Below are 24,356 nucleotides of genomic sequence, written 5' to 3'. Positions count from 1 at the left end.
AGAAGACTTACATCAGCTTTAATCAGGCAATATGGGAAACCACAAAAGACTCAGTAATCAGAGACCAAATATCCAGCAGGTAAAATCCTTAACAAGGCACACATACCTGTCCTTGCCATTGCAGGTATTAAGTTCCTCTGTATGAAATGCTTATTAATGTCATATCTGCTACTTGGCTACAAAGCCCACTCACATGTGCAACACTGTGCAAAAACTTAAGTGAAGGAAAGTTTAGTGTCCTAATCCTGTTTGATGCTTGCCCCTCTGTGCTTCTTAGAGTTTTACTCTACTTGCAAATACACTTTGAAAGTTTCTGCAAGTTCATCTTGGTTCAATTGAATTGAAAGCCCCTCACTGGTGGGGCAGCAGCACAGATCATTAATCAGCCCAATACATGACTCCTGCATTAGACAACAGCTTTCCTCCGAGTTGTTAACAGCACTCCTGCTCACTCAGCCCCAATACAGCTGTTCTCTGCAAATGGATTGATGCTATGATCCAAAGATTCATCTATTTTTAGACATTATGTTTCTTAAAATAAAGATTTGGTATCTGATTCTCTATTATCTTGGCAGAAACAAGAAGAAACACGGGGAAAATTAAAAGCAGCCATACACCAAGCAAGTCTCCTCTAGACAACTCTGAAAAGCAGATTCTCAGATGACATAATTCAAGCAGCTGCAATGTTGCTCCTGATATAACTGCACCTTACACCAAGAGAATCTGAGACTGGGTATCTTGCCCTCTTTTCCAAGGGAGAAATCTCAGTATACCCACAGAAATGGAATGAATCGGGTAGTTTAGTGCTCTGATTTTCCCAGTGATGCTAGAGTTTATTGCTTAACAATTTCTTAACTCTAGGGAATTAAAAGAAGCAAAAGCTACTGGGAAAAAAAAAGAAAAAAAGAAAAAAAAAGAAAGAAAAAAGAAAAAAGGAAAGGAGCAGAATAGAGTACATTTTGTAGCAGTTCCTCAAATGTGGAAACTTTCAGTGAATGTTTTGTTACCAGCTCTGCAATTGCTTTATAAAAGCACTCTGGGATTTTACTCTGATATACAAGATTTTTCAGGTAAGCTCAGGTAAGGTTCAAGAGGCAGCCAAATGAAAGTTACAATGGATAGTTAGGGCCATCAGACATTACCTTAAGGTCAACAAATAAAATAACTTTGTAAAAACTTTTGTCTGTGTTCACCTTAACACTTTAACATCCTTGGTACCTCACGTACAAAGCAACTAGAACAAACAAGTGTTAAGAAATGCTTTCACATTCCACTTCTGTATTTAGAAGAAAACAGCATAGAGTATTTATTTTCTAAAGAAAAAAGCTAGTGCCATGAGCAAAATGAACCATAAAGTGTTACAAATAAAGCAGTTACAAAACTGAGAAATAAAAAGGCCTGTGTGAAGAGTAAATTGGCAAACCAAAACGAAGGAGGCAATTAGTCAGCACTGTTTTAGCTCTTACAGTACTTTCAATCCCGTTTTATTACAAGAACAGGTATTGCACCAACAGAGGGCAGTATTATGTAGCGCAAGTTCAAACAACTGCAGGAAGCGGGGAATTCAGTGGAAAAAGCAGAGCTGAAAGCAAGGAAGAAATAGCTATTCACATACAAGCATTCATGACTAATCTGTCAAACCTTACCTTATCAAAGGGAGGGTAATTAATAGGATGTTTTGAATATTCTTGAAATTTAATGTGCAAAGCTGTTGCATTTTCAATGTAAGGGTTAGTCTGGACAGTTCCCATTGGATTTAACATTTCTTCAAGTTCATCTAAAATATTAGACAGAATAATTAATACTACAGGCCAGGCATCTATTAAAATAAATAAATAAATATTTTTGAGTCATTGCCTTTCAGAAATTGCTTACTCTACACAGTAAACAGAGACATATTTTGCTGCATAGCACTTCTACAATGCACTGCATTTCTGGTATACACAATGTTGGATTATCACCAGTGAAAAAAATGATTTTCCCTTTCCAAAAGAATCATAACATCAAGGGAAGCTAACATACTGCTATCTGAGCCAAATCCCTAACTGCAGTCCCAAGATCAGTCTCTGTAAACCTCTATATTGACTACCTCTATATCAAATAGTATGGAAAAGAGTAAGAAGTTTTAAGCCACTTTTTTTTTCCAGCAATAGAGCCAGGTTGATGCAGTATTTCTCAGGATTAAATTAAGAGTGACTTGTAGATTTCAGACTGTTGTCCTAATCAATCCAAATAATTTAGAAGGAAGCCTTAAAAACCAAGTTCTAATTCACTTTTTTTTTTGCCAACTCCAATATTGTCGTATACAATATACCGACCCTGTTTAGTTTAATATACATAGCACAAGGAACAAAATGAAACCTAAAATGCATTTTAAAAAAACAACAAATAACAGATATAAACATGGATCTCTATTTTCATGAGATTTTCTTTCCATAATAAAACACTGCGAATACTATTTTCAAGCAGGCTCTCATCTTTCCTCTTTCCTGATAAACAGGACTTTTATGAAAGACATTAAGACTTTACATATTTATCCACGTAAAAAAATGTGCGTAGCAAAGAGATGATGACAAGAGATCTGGACATGCATGTAGTAAATATTCTACTATTTGATACTGGTCTTCTTTAGTCTCAAATGTCTCAAACAGAAGTTAAACTTTACCAGGAAATGATGACCAACTGTGCAGTACAAATTCTCCATTCTTCAGTTGTCCTTTATAATCAAATACCATGGTATTTACCCAGGCTACAGGATAGTGCTGTTAAAAGAAAAAAAAATTACATGGGATCAAGAATCATTTTAATATTAATAAGAATTACTATTAATAAAACATTAATTAATAAGAATTAATTTTTAAGGAAGCCACTCCGCCAACATAAAAAAAATACATTTCCCTGAATGTGAGCCAAGATGCTCATTTTTTTCCTCATCGTAACTTCTCAAGTTCTATGAGTTAGAACAAAACTAACTTTTCAAAATATAATTTGTTAAGCAGCCATTTGCCAACTTGCTTATAACCAAAATGTTGATGCCTTTTTCAGCGTCCAAGAAGAAAGAAAAGGTGTTTTTTCATAGCAACATGGGATTTTTCATACATATGATTCTTAAATACATATATTTTTTTCATCTTGTATTCTTGAACACTGAAGTGAAGACAATGAAAGATTTTTCAATATTCAGTGAAATATAATTCAGAGGTACACACAGGGAAAAAAAAAAAAAATAGACATACCACTTTTCCTGCTTTCCTAATGGTTTGGTATTTGGAGGGATTCATTGCCTTAGTTGACTTTTTAGTTTTCATCTTATCCATCACAGCATAAACTGCAAAACAGAGCCTTGCCATTCTTGGTAGATCACAGACATTTATTTCAAACTCTAGTACTTCATTCCAAATGTGGTCACTTCTCCCAGATATTTCTGTGCTTACAACTGTTTTACAAAGGAGCTCTGTACCATGGAATATACCAGCCCTAACATGAACCTGCAATAAAGAAATGAGAGAAAAAAAATATTACAACTTGCCACGAAGCCTACAGATTTCTGCACAGAATACGACACAGAGCATACATATATACGTTTATTCAATATTTCTAACTTGAAAACAAATGATAATTTTGAGATTTTAAAGTTAAACAAGCAGTTACTGAGAACAAATTCTTTTTTCTTTGCTATTCATGTTCCTGGCCACCATGTCATGGAAGAAGAAATTACTTGTACAAACTAAAATTAGAAGATTGCCTCTATTAATGACAACGGAAACAGCCAGCACACTATTTAACAGATGCTTCTTTGTACACGTGACAAGGAGTAAGATACTATGGAAAATAAGAACTGTCATGGCATTTTTTCTATAGGAATTTTCCATATTTTTATAGAAAATTCTTTCCATAGAAATTACCTCTGCTGAAAATAACCCCCCCCCCAAAAAAAAAAATCTTTGTTCTGAGATACTTTTCAACTTACTCAACAACAGGCATAAAAAATAACACCTGGCTTTTCACGACTTATTTCCTCCAGAAAATATTCCATGCCTAAATCAATATTAAATTGCTTCTATATTGATTTCGTCTAGAGAACAGAAATTATAAATAGTTCACGTGCTGAAATAGTAACTTTTTTTTGTTTCGTCATTGAATTAGCTATGCATCCTCATCAGGACCTTTCCTTTTCCCATTCCTGTGTATTCTCACCAAAATATTTTAGAAAAACAAAAATACTGGAGTCTACCTCAAAATACATTTAATTATTCTTGCTCTGAGGATGTTTTAAAACACGGTAACAACAGAGATAACTTGAAAAAACAAAGTCCAGATTTTAGAGAAGCTGGAACAAGCAGCTACAGAAGAGATTTTATATCTATTTTTTAAAAACAAAGGTGAGTCACACATAATTGGAGTAGAATAATTTAGTGGCAAATCAAACATAATTCAATAGCAGAAGTAACAATGAATTACACAAAAGATTAGTCACTTCCCATCTGACAGTTGATATAGATAGAAAAATTGCATTTTGATAGCCAAATCAAAATATGCTGTTCAAGTAACATTGACATAAATGCAATAAATTAATATATAAATGCTTTTAACATACCTAACACTGAAAGAAAGCATAGGAAACAAGCAACAACAATAACAACAGGATGAAAAAGGTAAGACTATTTGTGCAAATCTAAATTCTAATCTCCAGCTAAAACCAATTTGTACTTCTAAGAGAAAAGTTTGGGGGTTTTCCAACTTAAGGAAAAAATTATTTTTGATTTAAACTGTTTATAGACACATATGGAGGGATACTGATGACTGACATCAGAAATCACCTGAATGGTAATAATAACGTACATAATTCCCAGGAATTCTATTTTGTCGTTAGCACCCAGAAACCAACAAGACCAGCTAGCTTGAACTATAAAAACAAGGAACGGGAAAGGCGAAGTGAGAAAAGAGAAAAAGATGGAGTTATTGGCACTGAAATTAAACACATTTTAGGTCAATGCTAAGATGCAGCTAATTCCTGCATTTCTGTTTAATAACATATGTACAAAGAAAACTGCATGTTTCCAAGTTTCCATACTCTTGGATAGTTTCAGTAAGAATGACAAGGAGGTCTTCATTTTTTGTTGCCAAAACGACAAGGTAAGAAATATGTCAACTTCTTTTAGGTGACCTTCGAAATTATCAATGGAGAAAGATAGGCAGTGAAGGAGAAACAGTCTATAGTCCTTTGGTCACCTTCAAGAAGAAGTTATCAACGTTACACCTAGAGGAGTAAAAGGTAAATTGGTTTTTCAGGTTCCTTATGTTCCTTAAACAGCCTTCCTAACATTCACTTTAAGCTATCGTTATTTCTGAGCACTCTCAGAGAAAGTGGGAGATGTTCATAATTCGGTATAATTTTTGGATAAAAGTAATTTAAATTACTATCACCCATCAGGAGGTTGCTGTCATAGCATAGGCAGAGGTATTAGGTCTTGGAGGACACTGTAGTAAGTTACACTCCTCCATGACACAGGAGCTACAGGAATGTTCATTATTAAACTGATTCAGTTGACTTGCATATACATGTATGCATATAATCCCAAATTTATTCCCAATCACTTAAATATTCAATTTAGAAGACATTCACTTGATTCCCAGTGACACTCATAAAACCCACTTTTACCTATTTTTGGCATGCTTCCCCACTGTAAGTTACGAATAGCTACATGAACATCCATGAAACAGAGAACACACTTTGAAGAAATCTTACTTCAGACAATCTAAGATGTATACAGACTATATGTGGGCATGCATCCATATACATAAGTATGTATGTATATATTCATGCAGTCAAAATTCCTGTTTACATTTACAGTTCTTTTCTAAATCTAATTACAGATTGCAACCTTATATTCTTCAAAAAGGAAATACTGTCTGTGGCTGATGCCAGAGAACCTATTAAAACTGGTTCACAGTGTTTTTGAAACAAGTCACCAGGCAGTCCTTTACTAACAAATCTGGAGATTTATTATATGTTCAACTGAATTTACAACCAAATTCCTTTGCTGATTGAAAGCTATCTTATGGCACTATGATTACATTCAGTGCATTATCTGCTTGTGCTTTAAAACCAGTTAACAGTAAGTGTTCTAGAATCTAGCTGATTTATTTAAAACCGGGGTTTTAAACTCACATTTGCATAGTTTTTGATATTGTTCTTTGACTTCTTGACATCTGATATTATCACTTTGTACGCCACCAGACTTCCCTGACTGGGGAAGTTATTTTCATTTTGTAATTGTAAAAAGATGTTTTAAAATGAAAAATTCAAGTGATCAAATAAAATTTGATAGTAACATAGCAGCCTGGGTATTTCTAGAACACACTGCTGTTTTGCCTGCCCTTTAGCAGTTACAATTTTATGATTTCCGTTCCTATTAAATATAAGGGATTGGATTTTTTTTTCTTGTCACCCTGACACTCCATTTTTACTAATGAAATAGTGTTAGAATGGTGCAGCCAAATAGCAAGACAAAAAAGCGATTTCAAACATCATGTATTTGGAAAATTGGGTGTTAGCTGAATGAAGTCACTGGGGCTCTAGGTGAAAATACTCAACACAGCTCACGCTGGCAGAGTGCTGCCCCATCTAACAAAAATTTTGTTTCCCCACTAGAAACACTGCACTTATGAACTAGTGGTTTCAGCAAAAGTGAATATGAGTTAGTCCAAAGTACAGTGAAAGTAGGGGAATAATAGCAGTGAATTAAACATTACATTCTAAGGAATCAGAACTAGAAAACAAATACATTCTCAATAGTGAAACAATTCCACGACAGCATAGGTAGACAATGCAGAGAAATATGCACAAGCTTGCAAGATTAATGCATGACATTTGGTAACCACAGCACTTAGGTTTTCAAGACTACAATGCATTCAAAATGCTAAATACTCCTTAGATAGCGTCCACAATAATCGACACTAAGGAACTATTAATTTTCATTGTTTCTCCTCAACGTATTTTCTTTTTCCTCTAAATGCATATTGAAACTAATCAAACCTCGTATTTTATAAGCGTGTGTGGTATATACATATCTATATTTAAAATATATAAATGTAAATATATATGATAGCTACATCACTTGTGGAATCCACCTTCTTCTCCTCTTTCCCTTTTATTTTAAAGCTCTAAGAGTCTACAGAGTGTAAAGCTAAGAAGAGAATACTAATACATAGCTAAAATATGGTTTAGATATAGAAAAAGAAAACTTCTGATTTTGCAGACATCCATTTCCACAGCCATGCTGTCTAATAGAGTAAAACTGGTCCATTTAAGTAAGGTCCATTTAGCTATGTAGTAAAATGGAGGTTGTGACAGTAGTTTTGAAGAAAAATGCACTGGGTATCTTGAACAAAGCATCTGAACAGCAAACATCAATGGATAATTGAATTTCTCTTGAACTTACTCATATAATTGTTTGTCAAACCAAATAAAGGAAATTAATGCTGTTCTATTTCAGAGGCAAGTGTCTTTTGAGGTCTTAAAGTAATTGTGCAAAAAGCTGCCACATGTTAACAACCTGTGGTCTGTAAAACAGTCAGTAGCCTAGTCATGTACATTTTACAGGAAGTGCTACTACAGCTTTCTTTTGTGTGTGTGTGTGTGTGTATACTCAGCATGTTTAGACAATAAAAGACAGACCATACAGAAGCATGCTATCAGTGCTTAGACTCAGAGAATTTATTCTGGAGTATGAAATTACTTTAAGTTCCCATGGAAAATGTTTAGCATTTAATCTACTTTTGCTTGTCAGATGTTTATGGCAGTTTAGTCTGAATAAGCTTATTTCATACCAGTATCAGTACTTACAGATATCATCTTAAAAAAAATAATCAAGTACCCCATGAACACATATTTCATACTGTCTGTAACTATTAATAATGTTCAAATGTGCATATCCAACTTCAGACAATAAAGCAATACTTTTAGCAATAAATCAAGATCTTAAAGCAATAGCACCAATATAACCAAGTGAAAATACACTTTCACTGAACTTAAACCGGTTTCATTCTGAGTTCACTAAACATAGAAAAGCATTAAAATTATGAACAGAACGTCTTTTGAAACTAGAAGTAATTACTTACTTTGGCATTTTCTTCTGTATTTAGTTTATTACCCTTTAACAGAGTAATCTTGAAAGGGCTGCAAACATCCCACACACTCTGAGAAGGGAAACAAAGATGCAAGTTTTCTCATGATCAGTGTAACATATTTGGACCTATTTTATGAACTAAACATTTTCAGCAAAGCCATACATACAAACTAAAAAATACAGATTTTTTTTCAATATGAATTTGAAATCCTAAAAAATTAATTTGTTATCATAACTACACAAGCATACCAGATGCTCTAAAAAGAAAGAAAAGGAGAAAAAACACTAAGCTGAAGATACTGGAGGAAAAAAGAACATTCATTACATATTATTAGCTGATAATCCATAATAACCCTTCAAATGTGTTATTCACTCTCAGTATATCCTAAATATTTAAGAGCAGAGCCACTTTCTTTAGAACTGAAGTACAGAACTTATAACTGGGCCATAAAGCCATGGTATGTTTAACAATAAGGGAAGCACCACATTAAAAGAAAAGTTAGATTTATATGATGACAAAAGTTGCCGTCATTGAAGTGGCAACAGCATGCAAGACACATGGGCTAATACAAAAGAACAGAGACCACCACTGCCTAAGCTACTGGAGCCTACGCATTGTGTTGAAGCTGCAGAGTACTGATCTCTGAAATTCTCCAGTTGCTGGTACCAGATTATTACCTGCTCTTCTGGCTTGTGGTTAAAAGTAGAAACAACAGCAATGAAAAGGGGACAGTGGGTCTTTTTGTGGAAGAGGGCAAGAAGGAGGCAAGAGTATGCAATAATTATCCCAAAAGGCACAAGGCCTGCTATTTCTGACAAGCAACTGGGGGCTCTGAGTAGACCAAGGAGACATATACTGGGAAACAGAAGTAACAGCAGAAATCCCAGGCATTGTGATTTATATTCCACAATTCTCTTTTCCTTTTGGATACTGCATACTCTCCACATCAACTTACAGTTGTTGCTCTTGTTTTTTTTGGTGGCAGAGGAAGAGGAAGGTTGGATGATTTTCGGTTTATGGCAGCTTCTATGGCAATCATCTCCTGCTCACACATTTTCTTTATGGTACAACATTCAACTAGAGTCAGCTGAGGAAGAGTCCTGTTCATCACACAGTTGCGTATATACTAAAAGACCATGGAAAACAGTTATTAACAGAATATTCCTACAACAACTTTTAAATCAAAGAAGCTGTATTATATTACAAAGATACTAAGGAAATAGTGCGTAAGTATTTTACAATTGGAAAGTGCAGCAGACATGAGGAGGAAGCACAGCTTCTCCATCTGATGGCATATGATGTATGGTGAAATTTTGGCCAAGGCTCCAGAAACTAATCATTATATTAAGTTAGAAAGAGCTTTATGTACCTGAAACTGAATTAATGGGTGATCACCGAAAACGTACTCTAGCATCCCACTAACTTGCAGCACATAATCAGCAGGATCAATGTCTTCATCTTCTTTTCCATGGATAGTCAAACGTTTTCGGATTGCCAGCTCATTCAACTTGATGGGATTCATGTTAGGAGACACCTGAAAACTAAATACATCCTAACAAAACACAAACAGGGATGCTGAATATCAAACTCATCACCATCAGACATACATGTACAAGGCTTAAACTGTAGCATACATAATGAATAAAATCTTAAGTTTTCAAAAATATCTGAATATATTAGAAATAGAGTAATTCAGATAATTTTTAAAACAGTTTGATATATTTGGATAAATCTTTAAAAACAAGCCTCCAAGAAATATATAACTGATACAGATTTGTGCAACTTTAAGCTATCTTAAAGTTAAATATTCTCATTATGTATCTCTGTTCCAACTTGAGCATTCTGTGTTATTGCTCAGTTAAAAATGATCTACTTGAACTTTTCTATACTGTAAAGTGTTAAAATAGGCTGTTTTTAGCCTCGACATCTTCAGCGCAACTGGAGCTATAAAAGCTCCCAAGACAGCCAATTCCCAAACTATTTTATTCTCGTAGGTATTTTTAAGAATGCAGGACTTTATCCAAATTCAAATAAAACAAATCTGAACAAACTACTTCAGATTTTTGTGTTATTTTTAGATTTTACTGAAGCAGAATCAATAGCACATTTGAGTAACATCTACTGATAAGAATTTGATCTTAATATTAAACTTACTGTATTTAGCCCACTTTGGCTTTCAATTTGTGATTTTGCATGCTTTAAATTAAGCTGCAAAGAGTTGTTTCAAATTCATAAAAATAAATTTTAGATTGCTACCCATCTTATAATTTCTACTAAGTTACTGTCGGTTGTACTTGATGCATCATGGAACAATTCAAAGTCAAATGTGCATGCGGCTCATGTATATGCTTAAAATTCTTGGAAAACAAGTTCACATTCACAGGATTGGTCTCAATTATTGAAAAAGATAACTGATTCAACAGTGATTTAAAGGCTTCTAAATTAGGATGTTGATCTAGAACCTTACATTTTAGAATATGAATGAGAGAAAAAAGTAACGTATAAATTTAATGGTATTTATCAGTATTAGATGTGTCATTTTTTCTCTTTTTTGGCCACTACCTAGTTATCCTCTATATATCACTGTACTCAGAAGAAAAATAAAGTTTCAAGTAATAAAGCAGAATAAACTGTTAATGTGATTTATGTACAGAAACACCGTCTAATCTGAGGGCAGTACAGAAAACAGGCATAGCAGCAAATACCTATAGCATTCTGAATATGATGTGGAAAAACTCTGCATTTCCAAAGCAAAATTCTAATCAAGCTTTTAAAGGCTATTTATGTATTACTATAGTATCATTAGTTTTCAATTTCTGATTTTAAAAAGGTAAAGGTAAGAAGTTACTGCTTTTTAAACACTAGGGGAAAAGACAGGTTTACATGCATTTAAAGAAACATAAATGAAGGTCCTCTGTGAAATCTGTCTTCTCCATTCATCTACCATATTATGTTTGCAAATATTGATTTCATCAAGTTCTGGTGCTTGCTTTTTATTCTTTTTGTGCACACATTCATGAACACGTAAATGTGCTAAGAGCAGTTATTTACAAATAAAGTGTCACCTGACTCTCATTCTTATTACTTGTGTTTTCTTTATATAGAAGGTTAGCTGTAAGAAGCCAAGCAGCCCTAATGGAAAAATCTAACTGTGTAAAGTCAGACAAAATTCGTTTTTTATTTTCTCAGTTTCTGCACGGCTCACAACAGCTTCCCCTGTTCCAAATTCTGCCAAACAGTGAAGGCTTTCTTCTCCTGTCATAATTGACAGTGAGTAGACAAGGAATGAAACCTTTTCTTCCCAGGAAATTGGTGCCCTGTGACAGCTGCTTTTCTTCCAACTTGTAGGTCTTTACATGTGTATCACAGAAATGGGGATCAGCTTCTTTCTCTTGCTCCAGAGCTGATTAGATTGGTTTTATATTGTTCTCTCTTTCCTGCAGTGTTCCTACTGAAAGGACACAACAGTATCGATACTTTCCCATTTAATTCTCCTGAGATGATTTTTAGTAGTCAGTGCAAGTAGTTTGGAACAGAGTTTACTGCTCTAAAAAACAGCTCTGATTTGAACTGCTAATAGCTTTGAAGGTCAGAACTGGCAGCAGAAGCATCTGAAACATTTGAAATGTCAGCAGCCTAGGCTATTACAGTGGCAGGCAAATGCATTTTGTACCAGCATGAACTTTTGCACTCCTTTTGTACCATTATCATGTGCATATATACACAATATTTTCATTAAAAGCTGACAAATACATATACTTGTTCTTCCTGCAAAACTGCAAGTCCTCCACTAAGATGTAGTAGGGGTTTTGTTATGTTGTTTGTGGTTTTTGTTTGTTTTTGTAAAAACACCTACGCACCCAACATCAGCTAGCCTTACTGGTTACCAAGTGTAGTCTTCATCTCCGTGCTTAGTGTTTCTGGAGTCAGCTATCATTTATTATTTTGGATTTATTTATTTATTTATTTATTTATTTATTTTTTAGCATTAATAAAGACAGTATCAGAAATAATAAAGCTTTGCAAATAAAATCAGCTTAATCATTAGAACGTCAGTACCTACCAACTAGGTCAAAATGGACAATAAAAATAGTCTGATATATCGCACACTTCACTGTTATTAAAAAGAAGTGTAAAAACGTGAATGAGAATTGGTAGACTCAGGTAGAGTCAGAAGAACTTCATCATCAAAACAATTAAGTACAGTAGTTTTATGAGGAAACTAATTTGTTTTTTCTTTCAAAATTGAGCTATGGGGTCTGTTAGCTGGACTACAAGAAACAAAAACGTAACTCTTGGTTTCAGTATTTTTTCATTTTGGGAATAATAATTAATCTTTTTTTGCACTTACTTCTCAACGTAATTAGCAGATTAACCCTAAAGATGTTAAAAAATGAACCATGCACATAAAGAAACGTTTTAAATACTGTGTCTCCCAATTCATCAGCATCTCCTAGACAAACAACTGATCCCCAGTGAAGTCACACAATAATAGTTGGCCAAAAAAAAATGTGACAACTTGGAAGTATGTTCTATGTTTTAAATGAACATGAAATAACACACAATGTAAGAGCTGTATATTATCACTTTAAAAGCAAAAAAGCAGAACTACAATTTGACTTCAGAAGTTCAGTTCATGACTGGCCATTGGCTTCCTCCCTTTCTTTTAAAAGTCAGTCAACCTGGTAAAATAATTTGCTTTCTGAATTAAAAAACCATGCCACTGATATTCTATTTCTCTTGCATGATCAATCACATTCTATCTCAGATCAGAATTAAGAACAGCACGTTAAACATGATGAATAACCATTCCTACCTGGCAGTTATCAAAATGAACGGCCACTACAAGATTTCCACTATACAGCTTATCTTGGAAGTTCTCTGGGATAACAGGTTCCTGTTCTGGTGGGTATGTGTGCTTTAACCAGTCCATCCAGGAAAGACCCACGAGTGACTGAATTTTTTCCTCACTGATTCTCCGCATTTTAGCTCGGAAGTCATTCACTTCAGGATCTTGTAAGGCATCAAACTCATGAAGACCTAGAAGAGTACAGTCCAAGTGATTTGTACCTACCTGTACAGATTATCTATTCACCTCCCCTCTCCAAACCTTTATTATCTTAAAGTAAGGTTGTATAAGTGTTTTCTTCAGATATTTCATCTAAAATGAGTGCTCAAAAGTGAGTTGGGTTGTACATTCTCCTGTACATCAGTGGACTTGCAAAGTTATTTCCACAATTCCCATGCAGCCTGGCATGATTGCTTAAACAGCAAGAACCAATGCCTTGCTTAACATTAAATGGAAAATCCAACTTCACCCTGGTTTTGAAATAGATTGGGAAGTTTAACGTCTCTCCTGACAAGAGACAACGCAAAGAAAGCGCAGTAAATGCCTCATAACAAGTGCACATGGGAGGAAGTGTTTCTGAACTATCATCTTCCCCCTCTGCCCTCTGAAAGATGATAGCGTGTTTTAGATTTTGTTTAAAAGGCAAAAAAAGAAGAGTCGGCCTGCAAATAGATAAATTTATTCTTGATTTTTCCAAGTGATTAAAATAAACCTTCTACTCAAGTAAAAGTGACAGGACTGAAAATTCAACCAACCCAAGTCCAATAAAGTTTGTTTTCCAAAATATATAAAGGAAGAATACGCAGTGGAGAGCCCCCACAGCTGTGGTTTTTCAGTACTTCAGGAAGTTTAGGACCTGCAAGAGTGTTTCTTTCATTTCTCCCAAACTTCGAAGGACATTGTGCAAATTGCAAAAAGCACTAAACACCTTTTGAGAATGAAACACTAAGTTTATAAGCTTCGACTGGAAGACTTTTTCACTACTGAGGTGCAGAATAGGGGTTGCTGAAAGAAGGATCCTGTGCAGCTACAGTAAGCAAAATATGCAACCAACAAATATCAATCTCATGTCATCTGTCAGAATATGCTTGAATGGTTAAACTGTCTAACTGTTTCCATTGTTGGTTTTAACAAATAGGCAGACAGCGTACTGCTGAAATCTAAACAAAACCTGCAGTCTTTATAAAAGAGTTAACAATGGTTCATTGTCTTAAAACAAGAGGTACGACCTCACATGACCCTGTCAATCTTTACTGTATAACCAGACTAATTTAAAAGCTGAAAATTCTGAAATAACCTCAAGAACAAGTTACTGTAAAACCTTTAAAAATAGCTTTTCATTGTTTGCTGAAAATCAGCACTACAATTGAGAGCAAAACCAAGAATTACATTGTTAACCGACTCAGAAAACATGTATACCAAACCCATAGTAATTTCTAGTTCCTTCTGTGTATCCGTTTGTTAGATGATAAAACTTCTCAGGGATTATGCTTTCCATCACTTAATATTATAAATTTTTCTCCCACCATATAAGATAAAATTTGCTCCTTTTATGTAGTAATACCATACAGTGCTGAACTGCAATACAGAGTAGCTTTCACCAACTTTCAGACATCTCATCTGTAGCGTTTAGTTTATTTTAAACTTTATCAATACTTGTTTGAGAAAGGGAAATTTTGTCAGGGACAAAAAGAGAAGGAAAATATTTTATTTTTTTCCATTGTTAGCAAACAAGACCCTTTTACAAAAAAAAAAAAAAAAAATTTGAAAATGAAAAGCAAATGTAATTACCTTTGCCTATGAGGACACCTATTTTGGAATCCAACTTTTCTCCTGGATCACAATTCCTTGTTACTAGTTTAAGGACAGGAAGAAAGGGTCTAACATCACAAAGTCTTCGTGTTTCATCCTCTAATTCTTCATGTACTGCAGTTTGATTCACACATGAGAACATGTAAGAGTCAATCTCCATAAGGAGATGGAAGAGTGGATAGCTATGTGCCTGCTTCCATAACAGCTGGAAGGAAAAAAAGAAAAAAAAAAGAAGTAATGTTTGTTAACTTGGTTCATTTTTATCCCTACATATCATTATACATTTGCTTTGTCTTGGTTTTAGTTTCTATCTTGTGGTTATTTTTATGCAGTAACTAGTATGCATAAACATCCCAGAGGTTAAAAGTACACAGGGACAAGTAATGTGAGGTGATGAGAAGGGCAACGCTAACCCTCATTCTGATGCTCATCCTGGGACTGACACTATAAAGTCCCATTTCCAAAAACGTTGCAGGACCGTGGCTGTCACTCACTAGGATAATAGAGCATTATTGATTTTGGAGGCAGATGGTTTTGGTGCCAACCAGCAAACTGTCATTCTCCTCCACCCATTCCCATCACCTCCTATCAAAGATCCTCCCCTCCTCAAGACACATCTATACCTGATTTTTACACACACACCCAGCTGCACCCAGCTTTGTGATTATCATAATGTACGGTCATTGTGTTCCCACTATAGAATTGATTTCTAAATAAGAAATTCCCTGTTGTCTGTAGAAGTTCAGAGTAAATGTACTGAACTGAGTGCTTACGTAGCAGATTCTACCTTCAGTAACACCAATATAAATCATCATAAATTCTTCGCAGAAATTAAATTAGGAAATAAAACAGAACTCTCTTTTACCTAAATACTATTAAATTTTGTCTGTGAGAATGTTTCTGTCCTACTTTTAAAGGTTTAGATTTTAAGGATTTGTTTCTAAAACTGATTTTGAAACAGGAATTGCAGGATCAATAACGAACAAAATCTTTCTTGATAAACTTTAAAAAAAAAAAGTTGAACTGAACTCCTTCTGCCAATCTGAAAACACCTGCATATGTTTTAGAGATTCATACAATCAAGTCTGCCTTCCAAAAATGTATCCCAGTACACTGTGCCTATCTGTGCAAAAGCTTTGTTTGGCCTAGAACAAAAATTCCTATTTCAAAGATATCAAAAGACACCAAATCTATGATTTCCTCTGTGTTATCCTCCAGTAGCTAGTTACATTAGTTAAGGATCTGTGGTTTCATTTTTGTTTGAGTTGCCTACAATTTCCAGATACTAGTACTTATTATAACCCTTAAGCATCATAATATTTATAAAGATGAAGTTCCCAAAACAGACTCCCACTGAAAGCAGCCACTCTCCATCACCCACACTACAGTTCCTGGTAGAATTACAGTGTCTGTAGAAACTGATATATATTTTTTTTTAATTCCTCAGCCCTCAAATAATGGCTATTTTTCATTTTTCCCCCACTTATTTTAATCTTAACAGTTCCTCATAGAAGACAAATCCCCTATAATTGCTCTCAAATCCTCTGTTTATAAAACCAAATGTCCCCAAATTAGGGCTTGGCACAGTAATGTGCTGGGAACAAAGCTGTTAAGACATTATGCTATGTTTTCATTTTTGTTTTAAATTCAGTGATTTCTACCAAAGTCCTCCTTTTCTTTGCAAAACAGCTAAGTATCAACAGTACCTGTTTATAAGCATGTTAAGGTTCGATGTGTTGCAAACAACAAGAAAACCAGACAGGTCCCTTATTGTTGGCACTTACATACGTGTTTTTTTAATTAATTTATTTTTTTTTATCAGTTGCAATTACCATCAGCTTTTTCACAATTTTACTCACAGATTGTTTGACCAACTAAGCCGTTGTTGCCCAGGTTAACCTTTTACTACAACAATGTCATTTTTCTAGTTGGAATTATTTCAAGTATTTGAGTATAGCACAAAACATAGATCACTTCAATTCCTAGTGACATTCTCATTTCTTCTACAAAACCAAGTGGTCTGCTGCTTAAAAAAAGATATTTTAGCATCTAGAAAGTTTCAAGCCAGGAGTACAATCAATTACTTGAAGCTACTACTAATATAAAGAAAATGATTTCTGTCAAGAAGTGATCACCATCAGACTGAATAGGAATTAACAGACAACATGTTTGCTAACCAGGCACTGGATTGGAATGAGAAATCATCTTTTTCAATTTTCTTTTAGAAGTTCATTATGCTCAAGAAGCAGGTTACTTGTTATTGTAAGTCACCTACCACCTTTCTCCAAAGTTACCCTCACTTGGCCACTATCCAGTGAAAGGTCAGTCGATTATTCTTTAAACCTGTGGTTATTTCCTTACATACCACACTTCCTTCGCTTCATTTGGAAGTACTCCCTCATTTTTTAGAGTCAGCTTTTAAGACAATCCAAAACAAGAGGAGCTTTTTGTGAAGACAAATTTAGAGGAAATTCTCCAAGCAGTTTACTTGCCATTTCAGCTACAAGCTTCAATTTTAAAGAAAATTTAATTTAACCCAACCCCTAGTTGAGCTGTGAGTACTTTAAGTAGTAGGACTACTATTTACTGCAGGAAAGACAACAAAGCTGGAAAAAGAACTAGTTTTCTGTGCTGCTGACATGACAAACAGAGAGACAGCCACTTCTGTGTCATTTTCACTGTCACTCTGTGGTGTTTAGTGATGTTCCATTAACATTTATTTTTGATGCTGAAGTCTAATGTTTTCCCCTAGAAAGCATCCTGCTTGATTCTCACAGCTAGTCATGCTGAATCTTGATGTTGAAACTTGAATTTCCGTCCTTCTATTTATGCTTACTGAGCCTAGAGGCAGTTTTCACTTGGAAACAGCAAAGCAGCAAAGTGATTCAACTCTTAATATAACTCTTCATGAGGAAAACTGCAAGAATTTACTTTCAATATTTTTTTTATTATTATTTTAATGAAAAAACTAAGTTGGTACAGAACAAACAAAACTTTATTTTCTGTGCATAATACACACCTGTTACTAACCTGCCTAAGTTCAGAAGTTCTTCGTGTTTATTAAACTTGAAGGAAAAAAACAACCCTGTTACTAAAAGGCTTTAAAGCAAGTATTCTCGCACATGTCAAGCTTTAATAACAAGCTCTTTTTCAACAGTCTGTGACTTTATTACTAGATGGTATTACCTAACAGCAATCTCCAATCCATATCAAAGGAAATGGTTAAAAGTAACCTCTTACATGCAAGGCAACCAGATATTTACTATACCACTTAAGAAAAATAAATTTTTAATTAAGGAATTCCGTGGAATGCTATGCCTAAAATCCTGCAAGTGAAATTTGTACTAAAGGAAGAATTAAGAGTGATGTGTCTAAATTAAAGCTGAGAGGAAAGGAAGAGCAAAGAACCTGCAAGTCAGTAAAACAAATTCACACTATTTTTCCATTAACAATATATTTCACAGGGAAAAAAAAAAAAAAAAAAAGACAAATGCAAGCATGAGATTATGAATATTCTGTAAGAAGTTAAATGGAATCAGCCTGAAAAAGGAAGACAACAGGGAGGTCTAAGAACCCATAGTTAGGTGAGCTATTTTAATGCTAGCTTCATATTATGAACATTTGCCTGGTAAAAGGATGTTAGAGTTGTGAGAAACTATTTTAGATTAATGACTTCTGGATCTAAGAAGCTACAATGATATGTACACTTTCAAGATTTAGGTTAGAAGTCTTTTCTTTATCCTTTCAAGTAATTTTTACTGCCCAACTTCTGTCTTTCACATAGTCCAGAAAGGAAAGATGGGCTGAAGGCTAAAGGTACCACACTCATCCTCTAGAGATCTGCTTCCCTGCGCAGCACTGCCATGAATTCCCTCTGTACCCTGAGAGCACACCTAGCCTAGGCATTCTATTGCCATGCATTTTTGACCACAGACGTAATTCCAGGAAACGTAACTGTGATAAAATGATAGAAGTATTTCTCCTAATAAAATAAGGGATCAATAAAGAGAGATCATGAAGCGCTAATATGTGACGGGCTCAGATAAGAATGCACGTAAATTTGTCCCTCAGTTTTGTAAGCTCCCTGTTTATCCTCATCAACTTTATTTTGAACACTTTCACAGTCAAAACAATGCACCAAATTTCCATAGCTTCAGATGTATGTTATAACAGCACAGAAGTATGAAAACTAACACTGAAGTACTCTTACCCAGTGTTACAAACATGGGCTTATAGAGTGCAGAAGATGTTATTGGTACTGCGCTATCCCCTGCTAGACATTTGAAACACACCAAAAACAAGAACAGATCAAATCCACTGCTCAAATTTGAACAGGAAAAAAAAAATTCTTGGAATTTTAGCAACCAGATTTTATTAATTCCATCCTTTTACAATTACACGAGATATTGTCTGGGTGAACTGTTTGTAACACTGTCTTTCAAAATACAAAATCCACAGTACCCTGTCCCTAAAGAATTAAAAACATTTAAAAAAATAAAAAGGTCAGTGCCCTTCTTTAGTAAAGAAAATTGTTTCCTTTGAATAAACAGACAAGGATTTTTCACGCTCATTTTAGAAAGAGACCTTTCACACAGCAAATAAATCAAAGATTTCATTCTTTTTTTAAGTGATGCCCCAACTAGGCACTTGTACACAAACTTAAGAAGTGGCATATGTAGTGTTTAAGGCATCCACCTTTGATGTCAATCAAACAAAACAGGAGCACAATATATGACTTCTATATTAAAAATCAAATCAGACACAACGTCTCCTGTTTCCACACTTATCAGAGAAATGTTAAATAAATGTACAATGAATTAATGGTATGTTAAAAGTTTAGATGTAGCAATTCAGTATTAACATAGAACAATCATGGTAATCTCTGCTGAAGTGTACCATCAGCAAGAAGTTATTTTTCTGAGCCTTGACATCTGTCCCAAAACATTCAAAACCCTCAGAGACATGCATCTGTATCAATCATTCTGCTACGAATGCACCTTTAATTTATTTTTTATGCCTACCCAGATTCACTACTTGATTTGCCAAAAGGCACATAAAAATCAGAAACAGAACACATTCCAAATTATAAGTTAATTGGCCATTTGGTATTACCTGTTTAATATGAGATATGGTGGCATCTCGAGGGACATCCAGGTTGATGTAGATTCCAGTGGGCAATAGGAAGTCCACAGATATTGAGCCATCAGCACCAATCTGTGAATCCACTGCCCAGATGTCCAGGCTGTCTGTCACGGCAGGAGGCATTATGGAATCTCAACAATATCATAACCACATGGCCTTAGGAAAAAAAAATAAAAAATTAAATTCAGTATATTTAACCTTCTATAATAAGACACACATTTTAAAGCTTTTGGAAAGTTTACATAAGTCTGCTTGTGCAGCTCAGCTTGCAAGTCTAGGGCCTCAAATGCCAGTATTGCAAACACATATTCACAGTTGTACTCATTAATTCCATTTAGTATACTAAGAGCACTTGCCTGATAAAGCACTCTTGTTGTGGTGTTTACATAACTTACACTAAGCTATAAGAGAAAAAAAAATAACCGATTAGAGGCTAATAAAACAAAGTCAGAAAATAATTTTAGATTATCATCTCCTTTAAATTCAATTCACTGTGTAAACTACACCCACTGCAGGGTAGGGGAAAAGCCTTTGTGTCATCTTCTTTAGTTCACTTCCCTGAATTCTTGATTTCTTATGCTTTATATTTCAGTTTTTCAAATTTCAGTTTTCAATTATTTTTAATAGTACTAGTAGTGTTTTGGACCTTCCAAGTCTTGTCATTTCAATTAATTCTCTACAGATGAGTGAATAGTGATTTAAAGGGAAACACAAGTATTTAGCTTCCTCTTCATCCAGACCATGTCCTTCAGCTGACAAAGAGGTGGGAAGTTGTAAAAGATTGTACTAAAGGTTTCTCCAAGAAGGACAGAAGAATTTAACTCCACACCTGTCTAACTCTTGTTAGACAACAAGAGATGAGAAACCACCACTCGCTGAAAAAAAAAAAACAAAAAAAAACAAAAAAAACAAAACAAACAAACCACCAGATTGTGGTGCAACTCCACTACTACTGCAGCTTCCCCCAGCTTTCATCACTCCTTCCCGTCTCTTCTGGATCCCCTCCCTGCTCTGAAATCAGGCCTTCTACTTAACAGAAGCTATTTCCCTCACTATAGCACCAGCAGGAAAAGTAAGATGCAAGCAATACACTGGGCTGCTCTTTACAGCATCACAGAGCATCATCGTGAAAACAGAAAAAATAAAATGAGCACAATGACCACATGAAATCCGGTCTCTACCAGTGATTACATGGTAAAGAAGTCTGCTTAACACTTCATTTTTACTTTTAAGTCACTATGCAAAATCCTTCTTTAAAAAGGAATCGTTCTCCAGGTGCTAAATGTGTATGTATACCTTCATCAGTACCTAACTGCTTCACTTGGTCACGCCGTAGAACTATAGATAATTATTGTGCTGTGCATCAAACTTCCCAACATCTATGCAACACCTTCATGAATACAGTTTTCCAATCCCGAAGCAGCTTGTTAGTCTTTTTCTTCCCAAAGCAAGCAACCAAGAAACCTTAATAGCACACTATCGTGGAAGCGGCCACCAAACTGCACGAGGCGGACTGTGTCATAACAGAGGTGCTTCGCTCCCCTCCCTCTCCAGCTTCTCATCCTTTTTCTTTGATAAACAGCTTCATTTCAGAAAAGTCACAGCACCAGTAAATAAATCCAGACGTTATGAGGCACAGAAGTTAATGCTTCGTAAAGCTTGGTTTGTTGGATATTCTTATTTTTACAGAAACTCAACTCAATGTAAAGCTCTTTAAAATTGCTAGGCCTTTAAACCAAACAATCCACTGTCGCATGCATTGTGGTCCTCACTGACAACAGGGATGTGGAAGTGCTACTTCAGGAAGTCTCTTTGCACTCTTTGGTCTGATGCAGACAGCTTGCAATGAAATAAATCAAGCAGAGCCAAGGCTGAACGTGCCTACAGCAGGTAACGCTATCCAGCAGCAGCACAAAACCTACTACACTGCATAGCTTGTTACTGACAAATAAGCTGTTAATATTTTGTACACGTTACCAAGGGCTGCTCAGGGGTATTTTTTATTGATCATCACTTTTAAACAACCAGTACCATTTGAAACCACCACTCCAAAATATTCCCAGTCCGTATCTTTGCATCATTCTTAGAACTGGCTTCTATCCCTTCAGATTCTGGAAAGTTGTAAAACGGGTCATTGTGACATTTGGGAAATGTTAGGAGATGAAAACCTCCAGGACAGAAAGAGACTGTGCTGGTTAGAGGGAACTGAAACCGCCTAAAGCTCATCAGTCACCAACGGCATAGCAAGTCTAAACCCCGCATGGTGCCCAGCTAACTGCTGAAAGCAGCTCCTTGGTGCCGCGGCTGTGCTCGCAGCTTGCCTGCTAAAAGCTGGCGTAGATACGAGGCACTGCACGCAAGGCTCACCGCAACCTGCCAAGTAAACACACCGAGCAGCAAGACCCATTTGAAAGCCTTTCTGTTCAGTCCTCCTGAAGCCGTGGAGACGTTCACAAACATGAATGCTACCAACATATCTTGTTACTACGCTAAAGATACGGAGCTCAATACTTTGCTTGTACTAGATAAAATTACAGTACATTTTTTAGTAAAAACAAACAGGAAAAAAACTTTTAACTTTCAGAAAACAGAAATACGCAAGTAAACATTTTTACTCAACAGATGCAACAATTTTGGAGCTTTTATTATCATCATCATCAAACCATAGTTTATTATCATTAGGTTCTTATTTCAAAAAAAAAAAAAAAAATTAATTTACATGGAATCAAAACAAAAAGGATTGGTGGTGAGGGGGAGCAGGTAGACCTGGTGACAAAAACAAGTCAGGCATGAAAATACCTTATCTTAATTACTAGATCTTTACAAATCCATCCCTTCACTCATCCACGGACTTATCTCAGTGAGTGATCTCTTTAAGTTAGCTAAAGGAAAGAAATAAAACTTAACCCTGTCATGCAACACATAACACTATAAAAAAACAAACATAGAACCCAAAGTCTCAGGAAACGTGTAGTTCCTCATTACCAGTTAGTTTATCTTCAGTAAGCTACTCCTTAAACGGGGTATTATTATTCAACTTCTATCCACATCTTTGCTTCAGTTTTGTTGCAATTGACAATAGCAGTCACGGAAAATTCACTGGAATGATCTAAACCTAAAGCTTTTTCATACTTGTGCTCATACCGGTGTAATCACAGCCTGCTGGCAGCTGCTTTCCGCAGCCATCACGGCAAAGCTGACTTACAGGACATGTAACTTGCTGTAGAGCACCAGGTTAGCAGGAGCAGCAGCAAGGAGAAACAACGTTAATCTGTTCTATGTAGTTATTTCGCTTGTAATTTCTATTTTAACTCAGTGTCAGATATTACATATCACAATCCTCTTCTGGAGGTTTTCCTAAGCCATCTGTGATGGCAGCAAGGTAGGTGCACCAATGCAGGTTGAAAATCCAAAGCAGCAGGACTTCAAAACACCACAATGTACCTCTAACCTAGGCAGCACGAAGCAGAGACAGAAAGTTCTTCTCAGAGATCTGCTTACTATTACCGACTTTCAACACAGAATTTAAGAAGCTTCTGATGTCTATTTACATATTCAGCTAAAAAGGGAAGAGCCATCGTTACACCAATCTGAGCACGCTGGGAAGCTATTCTTGCCTTCAGGCACTTACTTAACATTTCCTTCCTCAACGAAACAGGTTAGTGCCTTTCACAGTCAGCACCCAGTGTCCACCGGGAGCTGACATCACGGGGTGAGGAGAGAGCAAGTACCGATGCGGAGAGGAGCGCTGCCTGCCAGCCCGAGGTGGCTGTGAGCGTGAGTCACGGACCAAGCTGCAAAACGCACCGAGGCACTGCTGCCGAGCCAACAACATCCCCTCCAGGAACAGAAACAAAGGCAGAAAGCCATCTGCGTTGGGAGCAACAGCACACAGGACATCTTAAACAACTTCCAGCTAAGGGGAAAAATAATCAACAATCAAAATAGTACTAAGAAGCTATTTCAGGCTCTTAACCTCATAGCTATTTTTGTCTGCAGTCGCTGTAAAAACAACTTCTTATACAAAAGAAGGAAGTAATTAAAACGGTGCTTAATCTTGGCAACAAATACCTAATCAATGATTGCTTTAATTCAACAGGGGCAGAGCTCAGTACTAAATGTTTTTCTTATGTCACAGGTCAGTAGCACAGACAGCATGCAAACTGTAGATTTGCTCTGAACTTTGAGTTACACAATTCAGATTTAAATATATTTTTATGTGAAGATAAAGCTCAAAACTGCTCAGTCTGTATTTTACTATATCAGAAGAAAGAGCTGCTAAGGCTAATGGAAAGAAACGGAACACCGTTTAGTCGGTCATCTCCAGAACAATAATAGGAACAAAATTTAAGCCTCATCTTTGTATTTATGTATTTAATGTCCGCAAGCAAGAGGCCCTACAACCAGGGTTATCAAACCA

At 35.6% G+C, this 24,356-nt stretch overlaps 1 protein-coding gene across 4 annotated transcripts in view; it reads right to left on the bottom strand.

The window, feature by feature from the left end:
* PIK3CB (phosphatidylinositol-4,5-bisphosphate 3-kinase catalytic subunit beta) overlaps window positions 1-24,356 on the bottom strand; it is a 101,690-nt gene that overhangs the window by 24,103 nt on the left and 53,231 nt on the right. For all 4 annotated transcript variants that reach the window (XM_032193127.1, XM_032193125.1, XM_032193126.1 and 1 more), the window contains 9 exons: window positions 19,907-20,092; window positions 14,774-14,999; window positions 12,950-13,173; window positions 9,503-9,685; window positions 9,089-9,259; window positions 8,125-8,202; window positions 3,237-3,488; window positions 2,666-2,762; window positions 1,647-1,777 (listed from right to left, as the gene is read on the bottom strand). In XM_032193127.1, the coding sequence (XP_032049018.1) occupies window positions 1,647-1,777; window positions 2,666-2,762; window positions 3,237-3,488; window positions 8,125-8,202; window positions 9,089-9,259; window positions 9,503-9,685; window positions 12,950-13,173; window positions 14,774-14,999; window positions 19,907-20,059 (1,515 nt within the window). In that variant the 5' untranslated portion in view covers window positions 20,060-20,092. The remainder of the gene's footprint in view (window positions 1-1,646; window positions 1,778-2,665; window positions 2,763-3,236; window positions 3,489-8,124; window positions 8,203-9,088; window positions 9,260-9,502; window positions 9,686-12,949; window positions 13,174-14,773; window positions 15,000-19,906; window positions 20,093-24,356) is intronic.

Source organism: Aythya fuligula, chromosome 9 (assembly GCF_009819795.1).
Source record: "Aythya fuligula isolate bAytFul2 chromosome 9, bAytFul2.pri, whole genome shotgun sequence".
Taxonomy (NCBI): domain Eukaryota; kingdom Metazoa; phylum Chordata; class Aves; order Anseriformes; family Anatidae; genus Aythya; species Aythya fuligula.
Note: the sequence above shows the minus strand (reverse complement) of the source record. Positions and strands in the feature narration are given on the sequence as shown.